The 15491-nt window shown below is 37.5% G+C and overlaps 1 protein-coding gene across 4 annotated transcripts in view; it reads left to right on the top strand.

Moving 5' to 3' along the window:
* The window catches only part of PRKD3 (protein kinase D3), a 42739-nt gene extending 27417 nt beyond the window's left edge, over positions 1-15322 (top strand). For all 4 annotated transcript variants that reach the window (XM_072927183.1, XM_072927184.1, XM_030268435.4 and 1 more), the window contains 9 exons: positions 1483-1759; positions 4975-5027; positions 5413-5485; positions 8401-8507; positions 9088-9249; positions 9717-9815; positions 10623-10890; positions 11781-11866; positions 12504-15322. In XM_072927183.1, coding sequence (XP_072783284.1) covers positions 1483-1759; positions 4975-5027; positions 5413-5485; positions 8401-8507; positions 9088-9249; positions 9717-9815; positions 10623-10890; positions 11781-11866; positions 12504-12677 — 1299 coding nt within the window. In that variant the 3' untranslated portion in view covers positions 12678-15322. The remainder of the gene's footprint in view (positions 1-1482; positions 1760-4974; positions 5028-5412; positions 5486-8400; positions 8508-9087; positions 9250-9716; positions 9816-10622; positions 10891-11780; positions 11867-12503) is intronic.
* The last annotated feature ends 169 nt before the right edge of the window (positions 15323-15491 follow it).

A 15491-nucleotide genomic window follows, 5' to 3' on the forward strand; every position in this document is an offset into this window, starting at 1 on the left:
CTCCTGCTCTAATTCCCTTGAGTATGTCTCTCCTTACATTTTTGCATGTACTGTTCTCCTGAATTACCTGGCATATTATACTTTCCTCACAATTAGCAGAGAATTTCTTTGGCTACCAGTTCGATGAAGGCTTGGATTTTTGTGTTCTCTGAGTAGTGACTGAAAGTTTGCATGCTTATTTGTTTTATTTCAACATTCCTCAAAATAAATTATTCCCTACTGTACAACTAAAAGTTTCAAGCAAGATTTACGGGAAAATTTACTGTATAGCTTTATGTTTATGTAAATGAAGCTTAGTGTATTGTCAGTGTAGGACTGTGTTTGGTGGTGGAATATTCAGAAAATGCATTTGAATGTGTAAACAGGACTTTTCCCTTTCTTGTCTTATACCTCTAGGTGGGGGTCCAAATGTTGCAGCTTCTTCCTTTGTAACATCTCTAAGATCAAGCCTTTTCTCTGTACACCCAGCTAAACTTGCCCAGATCCTTTTCATCCCTATCTTGACCAAAGCTGTCTCTTCTCAGACCTCTCTGATACTTATATTGCCCTGTGCATTCAAAATACAGCTGGTAAAATATGTTCCTTGCTTGTTGCTCCATTATGTCACTGCATTTAGTCATTTCACTTGCCCCTTTACACCCCTTGTTTTAACTGCTTAGGTCTGATTGTTTGTCTGCACTGTTAGAATAATTCACAGTTTTACCTTTACATTTATTTGATCTTCATCTCAATCAGCTGCTGTCTCTTATCCTCCTAATGCCTGCCTGGTGTTCATCTGCTTGTTCACTACTCTTGCAAGTGATGTGCACCTGCACCTTCCCATGGATGTGGAATGTCCTCCTCTACCTAGTGTGAACGTGAAACTATTTCTTCCTTGAGATCTGTTCTGTAATCCTCTTGTACCATGATCTTAAACTGACCAGGTAGAGGATAGCATCTGTATGCAGATTGTATCTGCTTATATCTGTATGAAGGTTTTTACCCAAAATGATTCTGATGCACAAAGCAGCACTTATTGATTAGCGTGTATAGCTGCATCCTCTCCTTAATGTTTGTTACTGTTTCACTTTTTCTCCCTCCTGCTCTTCTCTGCCTAAGCTGTATAACCTGCAAGGGGAAAATGGTCATTCTCTAGCTGTGCATCACTTTCCCATGTAGTGGGGGTGTGTCTCATGATGAACATAAATGTAGTTCAAGTAGAAAACAGTAGTTGTATAGAGAGAACTGTGGTGGGCCTGAAAGTCTGTCTAGGCTTGCATATAGGAATTCAGAGCAGTGGGTGTTGTGCATTTGGTCATGGGGTGCATTTGGTCATGTGCAGTGGTCATGTGCAATTTGAATTTTTTTATGAAGCTTGGTGTTTTGGTTTTGTTTTTTTGATATGTTTGATTTTGTTTCTTTGCAATGCTTGCAGTTATGGGTATTAGTATATTGAAATATTATGTGCATTTTCATATTTTAATTTCTAATATCTTTCTTCAGGAGATTCCACTTTCAGAAATTCTCCAGGTGACTCAGCCTCGAGATTTTTCACACGTGGTGCAGGGCAGCAACTCCTACTGTTTTGAGATCATCACTGACACGATGGTGTACTTTGTTGGCGAGAACAATGGCAGCACTCATCACAGTCCAGTTCTTGCTGCCTCTGGAGTTGGACTTGACGTAGCACAGGGCTGGGAGAAAGCCATTCGCCAGGCTTTGATGCCAGTCACTCCTCAACCTAGCGTTTGCACTGCTGCAGGACAAGGAAAAGATCACAGTAAGCAGGCAGATCAGGAGCTCTTGTTCATATGCTGAAGCTGCTGATGGTAGTGAGTCCTTCGGGAACAGTGCTTATTTCGAGTGAAGTATTGTCTGTTGGTTATCTGCTGAATTCAGTTCATCATTTTCCATGAGTCTCTAAAAAGTGACCCTCAGGTTTGTGGAGGGTGGGCAAATCCTTTAATCTATTGTAGCAGAAAGTAGTAAAGAATCAGATTTACAATATGAATTCAGAATGCAGAGTTTTATTGTGGGACCACTAAAAACACACACACAGATGTTAAATGGGAGCACAGTTTAGATATTTCTAATATACATAACTAAATAAAAATATTCAGATTATATGCATACACTTTGAAAGAACCAAATCTGGATGTTTTCTGATGTTAGCACCTAAATATATGTATAGTTTTTGAATTCTGTTATATGTCAGTAGCTAAAGAGAAGAAAAGGAGTTAGTGTTGTGACATAAATACCATCAGTGATGTAAAAAACTTTTTCTGAGCTGTGGGTAGTTATAAAAAGTACTCTTCTTCTTTTTATGCACCTTCCCTCCCTTTTTTCATCTGGTATAGGATTATATTCGTTATGAAAGCTCCACTAAACTTATATATTGTTTTCTTTCTTTTAAGACATCTTGTTCCTTGCAACAACATTCATTCTCATTCTATACGGAGATTTATGCTTTCACTTTTTATTTTCCTTTTGAATTCCAGCTACTCTTTAATCTCCTTGCAGTACAATTTTGTTTTACAGTAGATTCTGAGATCAGTTTCTTTTTCTCTGATACCTGGATACTCTGCATAAGAAACAGTTAAGAACATGTAAATGCTAGTCTGAGGCAAAGGCACTTTCTGTGAATGCAGCAATGGTCTAAAATAGTAAACTATGAAATACATTGGCATTTAATTACAGTGAAGAAACATGCCTGTGAGATGGTGCCTCGTACCTGGCTTTATACATCTATAAAATGCCACTTTTGATACAGGATTTTTAGTTTCATATATATATGTACATATATATCTCTCTATATAAACACGAAAATTCTCTTTGTTTTCTATCACCAAAAGTTTATTGTTGCTGACAGACTTGCAAAGACACTTGATTTTTCCAAAGCAAATAGTTTTTCACATGTAAATAATAACATTTCATTGACATTGGTAGGGAATAGAGCTGCAGTGGTAGATGCTGAGAGGAAGTATTTTAATATGTTTAGGATTGTAGAAATAGAAGAAAGTACTAGAAATAGAAGAAAGTGTGTGTTAGGGAGTGGTATTTACATATTTTTAGACAACTCAGGTTGGTTTTTAAACTCTGAGAAAGCCACAAAATGTCTGTTCATCCCTCTTCTTCCTACACATTGTAAATCATGAAATGTATCTCAAGAACCCTTAAGATAATTAGATTTTAATTTAAAAAATGTCTCATATACATGCTTTTAAATAAAAAGACCAAAAGGAGGAGGGAGACATTGTTGGTGTTGAAATACTTGCAGCAACAGGGAATTTGTAGCATCAAAGTATCCACAAGGCACTATCTAGTTATTATATACCGCATTGTGGCCAGAGGTAGGTAGAAATGAGGATATTCTTCCATTCTGACCCGTGGCAAAGAATCCTTTGTAACCACGTTCCTGGTGCTTGGGGTGGAGTGTTTCTTTGTGGGGTGATTCTGAGCTAAAATGAGAGAGAAACCTGCCTGCTGTAGAGAGAATCTACTTGCTGTAGATTATGTGTGGAGTTGTGGCATTACTAATTTCTTTAGAAGTGACTGCTTCTTAGCCCTTACTCTTGCACATTTCAGACAGTAGAAAAATGGATTTATTTGGAAGGAATAACTCACTCTTTACTTCCAAGTTATTTTGTATTCTGTAGCCATCTGTGGACAAGTGTCCAGTGTGTTCTATTAAGCACTTTCAAAAACCGTATCTTTATTTTCTAGTTCCCTTGAAGCAGTTTTTGTTGACCTTAGGAATTTTTTACCTGAGTTCTTTATTGTTTTCCCTTGTGTTCTCTACAGTTACTTCAGTACTGACTTGACTATAATCAGTAATCAGTAGGCATCTGCAAGACTCAGAGTTTGTATTTCAGATGCAGACTTCAGGATGTCTTTGAGAATTAGTAGCTGTTCCTATCTTCTCTCTGTAAATTTCTTCTTTGAGACAAAGCACAGGTGGCAAAAATCAGACCTCTTTTTTTCTCTAAATTCTCTTTAGGATGATAATGGCTCTGCTCAAAGTGCTAGTAAGTTTATAGTGTGTTTTCTATCTACCTTGTAGATGAATTAATTTTTTTTTTTTTCTTTAAGTTAACATAATATCACAGAATTGTTAGGGTTGGAAGGGACCTATGGAGATCATCCATTCCAACCCCACTGACAAGTCAGGGTCCAGGTTGCACACAAACACGTCCAGTTGGGTCTGGAATGCCTTCAGAGAGACGGACTCCAAGTGGTAAATGTCTGTTAGTCTGAGATGCTTTACTTTGGCCGTGGAAGTCAAAAGATAAGGGTATTTCCTGCCTTCCTTGGTATATCTCTTCTTGCCCATGCATCAGTGCTATTCCGGTAATGAAAAATTCCTGTCAATGTCTGCTGCAGACTAAAGAATTCTTTATCTGATACGTTTGCTTGGAAGTTATACTTCCTGAACTTGTCCTTATGTTCCAAGGATTGATATGCTTCTGTATAAGATTTTTTTTTTCTTATGGACTTTATTGCTCTTTAAATTATCAGTTATTCTGTTACTTGGTTTCTTTGATTTCTTTACTTTTCTTATGCATTAATTCGGTAGATCTTTGTGCCACAGAAGATAAGAATCCACATTCATTTGACCCTGAGGGATCTACCTGCTCCTCTTGCCTGTGGTTTTTTTTTTTTTGCTGCCAGAAATTGTTATTCATTTAATGAACTGTGGTAACAATTGCTATTGCTTTTGGTTCTCCAGCTGTCTATTGTGTACACACTTGTATTGTTCTACTATTTTTGTAATCAGGAATAGGACAAAAAGAGACAAATTATCCCAGCAAAACTTCCAGGGTTATTTATCTAATGAGTTCCAGAGTTTGAAGTTTCTGCAAAACAACTGAAAAATCATTTCACTGATACTGGGTTAGAAGTCAGTAAAGGGCTTTTGTTTATTTTAATTTTTCCACTCTTTTTAGAAAAAGTCTGCCCTTTTTATTTACTTACTTGGCTTTGTCTTCTTTGTTGCAGAAGAATTGTCTCTAAGCATCTCTGTTTCAAATTGCCAGGTCCAGGAGAATGTGGTGAGTCATGTCGACATTGTATTACAGTGATATTTATTTATCTGAGCATTATGAAGTAATTGGTAGGAGCAGTGTCTGGATGAGAAAGCAACACCAGAGCACTGTAGGTAAAGAAGTCCATGTTATATGAAGGAAGTAACCTACTTACCTGCCACGGCTGTTAGTTTTTATGAATGTTAGTTTTTATGAACCTTGCTTTTGGTGCAGCTTAGTGGATCCTCTTCAGGAGAAGATTGGAGGAGTTACACTCCTCAGTGTAATGATGGTACCTTTTACAGATTTTGATTAATGCCAAATATAATTACCTCCTAGCCAGTAATAATTAAAGTGGTTCTGAACATTTTAATGACTCCTGATATTTGTGATTTCTTTTTTCATGCATTAGGATATCAGCTCTGTGTACCAAATATTTGCTGATGAAGTGCTGGGTTCTGGTCAGTTTGGTATTGTATATGGAGGTAAATTGCATTATGTTCCATTATGCATTTATTAAGGTAGAATGTCTGCTTGATAAAATTATCCTTTTCATACTTACTTAGCTGCATCTAGAATGTCTAGATGAAGTTAATCTTGTTAAAAGTTGTGTTTGGATTACTTTATTGCGTTTCTCTGCAGTTTTATGTACAGTATTTCTTACAATTAAATTCCTGCATTTACAGTTTTGCATTGGCATTCTAATCAGTTTAGAATATGCATTGCATTTTGGCCACAGTTAAATACAAAGCAGTCCAATTTGACCATATTTATTGATTTTTTTAAATTGCAGATTCTAACACTGTTTTACAGTATTATAAGTCATATATTTGCTGTCAGTTATACCTGTTTTGAATGACCCCTGAGAGATGTGGCCAAAAGCAATTAGAAAAACACATTGTTTATGGTTTGACAGTATGGATGCAAATATATTATTAACATACTTGATGCGAACAAATTTCTGTCAGCAGGGTAAAGTAAAAAGTGGTATTCTTTGGCAAGAGTGTTAGTCCTAGGTTTCAAGTCTAGTATTATCACCTAGTTTTTAAAACCTTCTGTTGCAGCATATAACTTGCTTTTAGTATGTAATCACAAAAAAAAGAAGAAATACTCGAAGTGCATATGAATTCTGTTTCAATCTCTCTCTCTTTTTTTAATCTTGTGTTATATCTCAAGTGTTGAGAAAACCACAGACCATAAATCTGGAAAGAAAGAAAAAGTCTTAAGTAATGATTTACAAGTGGTAATCTTTCTTCTTCTGTCATGTTTTCTTTCTAATCAGGAAGTATTGTGGCTTTGATTTTTCTGTGTGCCAATTGTGTAGTTAGATACTTTATTACTTCTAAACCGCTTGCTGGAAATACAGTTTGATCTGGTTTTACATCACTCTTGAAAGAGGTTAGGTTTTTTTCCCCCTCTGTATTTCTTAAAGCATAGTGTAAATCAAAATGTCCTCCCTCTCTTATGAATAGAAATTAACAAATGCAGACGCTTGTTTTAGTGATTGGATTTTATTTTTCCTAAATTGCCTTGTAGATAAATCTCGGCTTGGTGTTTTGCATGATTCCATGTTTACAAATACTTGCAAGTGTAATAAACACTTCTCAAAAGCTTTCATTAAGTTTTTTTTTTTAATGAATAAGGGCTTAAATATATAGGATGAGCTTACTTCTTAATATAAAATCACAAGCTGAAAGACTATGAAAAGACAATATAAAAGACTATAATTTTGCTGGCTCTACACACTGCTTAATTGTTGCTGGTATTTGGGGATGCTAGATCTAGTAAATTCTGATACTGGCTTATCCACATCTGAGTAGTCATACTGAAATAATGGTAACAATTAATGGAAAAACTGTTTTCATTGTTGTGGGGTTTGAATTGGGTTTTTTTTTTGTTTTTTTTTTTTTTTTGTATTTTTTTGTGGCCCCTATTCTTGACAAACGCTTTCAAAATTGCAAATCAAAAGTTTTAGGGTATAGATATCCAATTCCTGCATCAGATAGAACAGTTTCCCTCTGCTTTTCCTTTCAAACTTTGATTAGTTTGAAAGATCTGAAAAAGGGAGACAGAAAAAAACTACTCTTGACATTTTCTTGCTGATGTAAAACTTACACTGAAAACTGGCTGGTTGTGTTCTGTTTAACAAAAGGAATTTTCAAGCTGCTTTTCTGTTACTCTTCAGGGGCAAGTTTTAGCTGTAGTCTAGCCTATGTAGTTAGGTGTTTTGTTAGATTATGGTGTACTTTACATTCTTCAGCAATCTAGCATTTGCTTTGTAATTGATTGTATTTGTGCTACATTTCAATACAATTTCTTTTATCTGTTGAAGCTAAACTCTTTCTTCATGATGTTAAAGGCAGGTGCAATAGTTGCTTGGCAGAGCAGGCTGTGGAACTGTTCCTCTGCCCTGCCTAAGCCCTGGCCATGAGTGCTGACCAAGGAGCAGCAGGGGAGGCTGGCTGGTGGCTGCTGAGGTGTAGCTGGGCTCCCCACCACAGTGCTGGTAGAACCTTCTGTGCCACTTGCACTGTAGCTGTGTGTGTTGTCCCTTCTTCTAAAATGGCCTCCAAACCCTTCACTGAGTGGATAATGGCACTTTTCTTTGGTGCAGACTTGTTGTTCTGTTGTAGTTTAGTATTTAATGTCTCAGATTTCCAAGGCCTTGCAGTGTGTGATGCCATTAACCTCTCTGATGTGACTGAAAGAAACCAGTTCAGCAGCTGTGAAGAAGCTGGGGAAGCGTAAACAGCTTCTCACTTAGCCCTGGACACAGCCTCCCTGCTGTGCTTCTCATGTAGCTGATGCAGGTTGCAGCAAGGACTATGTGGTGCTGTTAGCATGGTGTTTTTCTTACCACCTTTTCTTACCACAACCTTTTAGAGCTTTTTGATGACAGCAGACTGCCCCAGGTGTTAAATGTGTTGCTGTTCTTTGGGGCACCTAATTGCTGTCATGTTCACATGGAATATTAGGTGTGTAATTTCCTGTGCACATGGAGCCCATGAAAGTATGAAACCACAAGAGTGGGTTAGGTCCGTCTTCACTTGGGCCTCAAATTGTTGTTGTTTTTACAGGAGAGGCAATAATCTGTGGAGTAGGTCTTACTTGCTCATGTGCAAGTCCCTTGCACAAACAAAAACTTCACCCAGTACATCTCATGTCAGTGGGTGTGTACCTGACAGCAGAGTGGTAACTGGTTTAAGTTAAACTGCAGAATTCCTGTGGAGGTTGATCTCTTCTTTTACTCATATACCATTTGCAATTCTAAATATAAATATGGTAATATTGTACACCTGACAGCATATACTTGTTTCCCCAAAAAGGAATTTCTGCTGTAATGTTTGATAGCTATGAATTGCTTCTACCTCTTGATGGCTGACACTGACTTTCTGTTTAGGAAAACATAGGAAGACTGGAAGAGATGTGGCTATTAAAGTCATTGACAAGATGAGGTTTCCAACTAAACAGGAAAGTCAGCTTCGTAATGAAGTAGCCATTCTCCAGGTATAAAAGTGTTTTGGAATCATGTTGGAGTTTTGTCCTAAATAGACTATTAATGAGATTTTATATTGTGTCTAAGTGTTCTGAATTGATTTTTAAATTTATATCTGTGATTTCCGAGTACTTTTAGAAGATGGAATCTTATAAAAGCAGGAACTCCTGAGTACTTGGTAGAATTGATAACTTGGGGATGATATCTACCCTGCTGTAGGGGATCCCACTGAAGCCATGTACTTTGACTCCATATTAACTCCCTCAGTATTATTTTATGCTGTTTTCCACTACTGGCTCCTCAGTCTTTAAGTATTATTCTTACACTCAGTATCTTGATACAGAACATGTGTCAACTGTAAAATTAATCACTGCAGCTAAATTGTATTAAGTAAGTTATCCTTAGTAGTTGGCATGTTTCATGGATTGACATTTGTTTCAAGCGAGATTCTTTCCTCACATAGTTTTTTTCACCTGTACCTATTTAACTGGTGGTTTTTTTTTTTTTTTTATTTGTGGTCAGCATTTTTGTGTAATTCAGCATATTTCATGCTGATTTATTTATTGATGTTCCTGTGCTACTTTGTTTTAGAATTTGCACCACCCTGGGATTGTGAACCTGGAATGTATGTTTGAAACACCAGAACGAGTCTTTGTTGTGATGGAAAAGTTGCATGGGGATATGCTAGAGATGATTCTTTCCAGTGAGAAAGGTCGACTTCCAGAACGAATAACTAAGTTCATGGTCACTCAGGTGAGCAGTCAGTTCCTCTGATTTGAGAGGAAAGGCTAGATTTGGGTTTTGTAATTATAAGATGAGAATTTGGAGAAGGAGTTTTCTGTACTTTTATTTAAAAGAGACAGCATAGAGAGCTACACATCTAATGAAAGTTGAATAAACAAGAAAAGAGCTTTGAATGTTAATTGTGTTAATTTTTTGGCGCTTCTTTCCCAAGACAACATTATGGACATCTAAAGATGAGTGTCAAAACAGTAAGCATTCAAAAAAACAGAGGAGGAGGTGGGGGGAAGAAGGTTGGGGAAAATAAACCCGCTTGTTTTCAAGTCTTGGTAGACTGGAAAAAACAGTACTTGTACAGTATATATGGGTTAGTTCTTGAGGACTATGTTGATAGAAATTGCTGTATTGGTTAGTCTGTGTGTCTTTTGACACTTCTCATCTGCTTGAATATGTTCTGAAAGGGTTCTTTCATTTTGTAGATACTTGTTGCTTTGAGGAATTTACACTTCAAGAATATTGTGCACTGTGATTTAAAACCAGAAAATGTACTACTAGCATCAGCAGAACCATTCCCTCAAGTGAGTGAAGATTAAACAATACTTTTCATTACTATTCATTGGGTTTTTTTAAAAGCAATATCGACACTGCTGCTTAAACAGCAACCTCTTGTGGGATTTTCAGCTGACTTCTAGAATTACTTGAACTGCATGTTACTGTAGTTGTCTCTTTTTTTTTTCACTTGTCTCACTAAGTGCCATTAGTGCATTGGTCTTTCTTATACTCTGAGGAGGGCTTATTGACTTGGGGTTACATGTTGAACTTGATCTGGATCCTTTTATCTTCACAAGTGCCTGCTGTGTTCAAGTTAAGGAACTGTTGAAGGATCATGAAGATTTGAGCATCGGTGCATGTACCAGCTATTAATGCATTTTACTGGGATGTTATGTCAAGAGCTGGCTGGCTCTGGGTTCAAGCTAGAACTCACTGTTTGATTTCCATGTAGCCGAAGACTCCAGCTTCAGGAATTTGATTAAGAGGAATGAGATTTGGCTGGGATTTGTGTGTATTTTTAACTTTGGTTCTGTGCCTTTTGAGAGTGAGGAGTCACCTCTGAAAATGAGCTGGGTTTGGAATCAAGATACTTTTTTCCTTATTTTGCACACTTGTGGCCATGTAATACACAAACTGGCTCATACCCAAGTCTCTGCAGGGCCAGTTCAGGTCTTGATCTGAAGTGTGGCTGATCTGTGTGCTGCAAACCCAGTAACCTTAATGGGCTGGTTTACATGGGGTTTTGTTCTCTTTGTATACAATGTTTAAGTGATGGCAGAAAGGGTGTGAAGTCAAGCAGAGATTGCTCCATTTAAAATGTGCTGCTTTTGCAGGTGAAGCTGTGTGATTTTGGCTTTGCACGCATCATTGGGGAGAAGTCTTTCCGGCGCTCTGTGGTGGGCACTCCTGCGTACCTCGCCCCTGAAGTGCTCAGGAGCAAAGGCTACAACCGCTCCCTAGACATGTGGTCAGTAGGAGTTATTGTCTATGTGAGTCTCAGTGGCACATTCCCATTTAATGAAGATGAGGATATCAATGATCAGATTCAAAATGCAGCATTTATGTACCCACCAAATCCTTGGAAGGAGATTTCTAGTGAAGGTAAAAAAATTAACTTTCTTTATTGGAATGTTTGTGTACGTAGGTAACGCATTCAAATGCTTAAATGTCAAGATTCATTTAGGAAGGAGTGAGGAAATTATTGTTAGTTTGAGTTTAGTAGACTATGCCCAAATAGGTAAATATGAGGTAAATATATTTGTGAAAGATAAATTATAAAATATAATGCTTTAGAAAATTTTCAGGGCAGAGGAGTCAGAAGATTTAGCAAGAAAAATGAATTTCATGCATGATGAGTGGAATGAGTGATCTGATACTTCCCAAAAGTCCCAAAGGAAAGTTAATTCATGTGTGGGTATTTGCTGAATGATGGTATGTTTTATCTGAACTATAATCACAGAAACTGTTCAAAGTTGAATCTGGAATTTTAATTTGTACATTAGGAAGTATGGACTGAAGTGTGAGGTCTGAACAACCTAGAAGTTTACAGGGCTGGTCTCTAGAGCTCTCCAGTGCCAACTTTGGTTATATGTTGTTACCATGTTTGGTTAATACATGATTAAGACACAGGTAGATGTGGAAGGATATATACAGTAGTGGAAGTACCTATATCATTGTGGAACACAGGATTATGCTCAAGGTTTTTAGACATATCTGAAAATTACTAAAATCAGTAGTGAAAAAGATTAACAAAAACCACAGTAAAGCTTTTAGTGTTTCCATCAAAAGTAGGGGGAGCATACCCCATACTTTTTTTGTAGCCACATTTAACATAAGGAAAGCTAAATATAAAATTCAAGAGTTTGGTTAAATTTAAAGGAATTCAGTGTAGGATACACTCACACATAAAAATATCATTTCTACTGCAGCATGTGAATGATGATGGAGGTGATTAGCATTTAAACAATATTATTTTTGTTCTTCTTTGCCAGCCATTGATTTAATAAACAATTTGCTTCAAGTGAAGATGAGGAAACGTTTCAGTGTTGACAAATCCCTTAGTCACCCATGGTTACAGGTAAACCCATCTGCTTTTTTCACTATGCTTAAAATGAGTGAATAATTTTTTTGACTGAAATTCTTCAGAGCTTATGAAAACTGCAAGTGTCACATTCTGTTAACAAGCATTCATGAAGACTTGAGCATTTCTGGATTTAACTTTACATTTGATGCACTCCAGGGTTCTGACCATCTGTGAATAGCTCCTTTCCTCAAGGGAAATTTGTCATACTGTCTCTTTTGCCCTTTCCTTTCTGTCTGGCAACAAATGGGTTTACTCTTCTGGCTTCCCCCTTGACTGTGGGCAGAGATGAATGTATGGAGCCATGTGAAATCAGCATGGAGACAAACATCGTTTGTTCAGTGCTGAAGTGGACACATAGCCTGGTGTGTGCTGTAACTTGTAGTCCATTTAGAAAAGATCTTTTGGAATGGAATGTTTTATCTGCTGCTTTGACAATCTTAGATACTAGCCTATTTAATTTTGAACTATTCTTTGTGAACAGTGTTGGGGCTTTTTTTTTTTTAACAGATCTTGTTGGTTATATCTTCTGGCTATTTACACTAAAAATGGACACAAACTGCAGAATTTATCTGTGGGAATGTATTGGTGCTGTTTCTTAAAACTGCTTCCTTAAATCTCTTTTACTCCTTAGGATTATCAGACTTGGCTTGACCTCAGAGAATTTGAAACACGCATTGGAGAGCGTTATATTACCCATGAGAGCGATGATGCACGCTGGAAAGAACACGCTTATGAGCACAACCTCGAGTACCCCCAGCACTTCATTATGGCTCCCAATCCAGATGACATGGAAGAAGACCCTTGATTTGTTCATTATGCTAAATTGCAGCAAAGAAGGATACTCCAGGCAGAAACTGAAGTTTTGAAACAGCTATTGCTCTTTCCAAAGGCTGTACACATAGTTTGGTGTGTAAGGCCCAGAGGATCCTGCATTACCATGAGAATAGACTGGTCTGCAAACTTTTCTCCATCCCTGACTTTAACTCTGAGTAGTTACTGGACAGTGGGATACAAATCCCTGTTGGGTAACATTTCACCAAGCTGGATGGCTACAAAGTCATTACTGAGGTGTAGTGTGTACAGACTGAATGGTTTGTGTTTTTCAAGGGTTTTTGTTTTTTCATAGCCTAGCAGTAAGAGTTTTGTAATAGTTTTCTAATCCCTATTTACTAGGCCATAGGGGACTGTTTTCTGCTACTTAGATCTTCTGTTTCTCAAACTGTGGATGGTGAAGAGACTCTATAAAGAAATCAGTACAGAATACCTTGGCGAAGGCAAAACATGGTGGTTTAATTGCATACAGCTTCATAGATGATGGAATAATTTGCTGCTGTTTAGACAGTTAAATATGTGTGTGTTTGCCCTAATTGAACTTTTTACAGATAGCAACCAAAACAAACTAAAAAAAGGAAAACCCCATGACTTCTTACATTCCTCTTGAAATGCTGGCTGACAGTCTAAGGAGATGATAATCAAAGCTGTGCTAGGCTTTTATTTTGTCTGTTAAAAAAAGCAGTAAGCCACAACAGTGCGCTGCTGTGCAAGGCTGGCACATCATTGATACACACCAAAGGCATTTTGCCTTAAAACTACACACAGAGAGCACACAAGACTTGATATAGCATATCTTTTCACTCTGGAAGATCAGCTTTTAGCAGAAGGATGTGGAAAAATAGGGAAAATACATGCAGCTTTCTTATGTCGTTTTGAGTAATAAGATTTAAAAAGTTTTCTGATATTTTTCTAATTTTTAAGGTTCCTTGGACTTACATCAGGAGTAGTTTGTAGCCTGCTAGCTTGTTATGTTAACTGCTCAAAACCTAGAAGTAACAGTGGATACATCAGCTGTTGCTTCTGCCAGGGCAGCTGGATTGTAGGAGAAAGGACTTCGCCTTGCCACCTTAACCTGCAGCCCTCCTATGCTCTTTACTGTGCTCAGAACTGTTTGAGCTGAATGAAGAGTCCAAAAGCAACTGCTCAGATTTTTCTGTGCACATGCCTCCACTGAAGGATTCCCAACCACTAATGCTACTTGTGGCACAGTAGAGGGTAAACAGCAGTGTTCTTTGGAAATTATTCCCTTGGACAGTTCAAGTTAATGGTATTTCAAAGAAGTTTGAGGCCATAATGCTAAATGCAAATTTTTGTGGAGTAGCGGTGTTGTGCTCCTGGAGGGTGCTGGATGGCTGCATGCATCCCTGATGTGCCAAGCTGCTTAATTGGAGCTTAGTTGGAAATTTTAATAAAATTCTGATACAGGCTTGAACTGCAAAGGCAGTGAGAGGCTTTGGGGTATCTCCACTCTCCTACAAAGATTTTTCTTTTTTTGTTTGTGTTTAGATAAGTATTTTTTATACTGTTTTTATTCAGGTAAGGAAGCAGGTGAGCAGATTTATAAGTTGTTAGATATACCTAAAATGTTCCATGGTTAGTTCAGAGCTGGCAGCTGCTTGCAGTAGCAGCTGCAGAAGGATGTGCCCACAGGTAGGTCTGGGTCTTCAGCTCACTCTTTCTTTTCCCATTGTCCTTTATCTATCTGCCACTGCATTTCATAGGTGTCTGTGCTGGCAGAGGCTGAGCTCTGGATTCTTAACCCTGTTTAGAGAGGGTTTCAGGACTGGTTTTTCAAAGAGGCACTGCTTCCCATCTCTGCAACCAGAGCAATCGCCTCTGACATTGGTAGTTTGGTATTTGCCCATTCTTGTTGGCAAGCAAAGCTGTGCTGTTTTTCAACTTCCAATGCTCAAGTGACCAAATTTCAATGCAGCCATTGCTACATTCCATCCTAACTGTACTATATAGATAGTTTGGTTTTAAACTTCAGATTTCTTACTTGAGCTGTTACTCTAGGTTTACCTGTGGGTTTGTTGTTTTTATGTTGTTGTAAGGGAGGAAATAAAGCAGCTCACACACTTGAAAAAGCACAACAGGAATAGAGGAAGGAGGGAACAGTAATGAAGTAGAAGGCCTGGCTTTTGTCTCTCCCCATGAAGTCTGCACTGCTTCAAAATATTATATGAGCTATTTATTCTTCAAGTTGTATTAAAATAAAAATAATGCTGTTGACCTTTCAAAGAGATTGCCTGATCATATGCAGACTTATGGAGCCAGACAAGAGAAGCCACAAGCAGCTAGTAGTCAAGAAACCAAAAAATCAGGCTTATATTACATGTAAAATTCCTAGAGTAGTAAAAACAGCTGAGTTTTATTCCCTTTTTTCTACTTTTACTGCAGACTTTGACAGCAGTAGGTTACAGTGTTTAATACCCTTACCCTAGATGAATTAAGTTGCGTTTGTTCAAGCAATAGTGCTATGGTGATGCTATAAAAAAGCTCATGTAAAATTTATAGCCTCAAAATGACACTGTCAAGTACTTTTATATTTTTATACACCCCATTGTTTGTAAATATCCTCTGGTAAGCTTGAAAATAAAATTTATTTCCCTATCAGATTAGTTATTTTTATTTACGTGAATTATCTCTCCTATCAAATGTTCTTAGTCCTATACTTTCTTTTTTGTGGATTTATTAAATATGTGCCGCTGTGGAAATTCAGCCAGCAGGAACTCCTTTTACGTGCATCCTGTCACTATTCTCTTTATAAAAATATCTTCAGAGA

Source organism: Taeniopygia guttata, chromosome 3 (assembly GCF_048771995.1).
Source record: "Taeniopygia guttata chromosome 3, bTaeGut7.mat, whole genome shotgun sequence".
Taxonomy (NCBI): Eukaryota; Metazoa; Chordata; class Aves; order Passeriformes; family Estrildidae; genus Taeniopygia; species Taeniopygia guttata.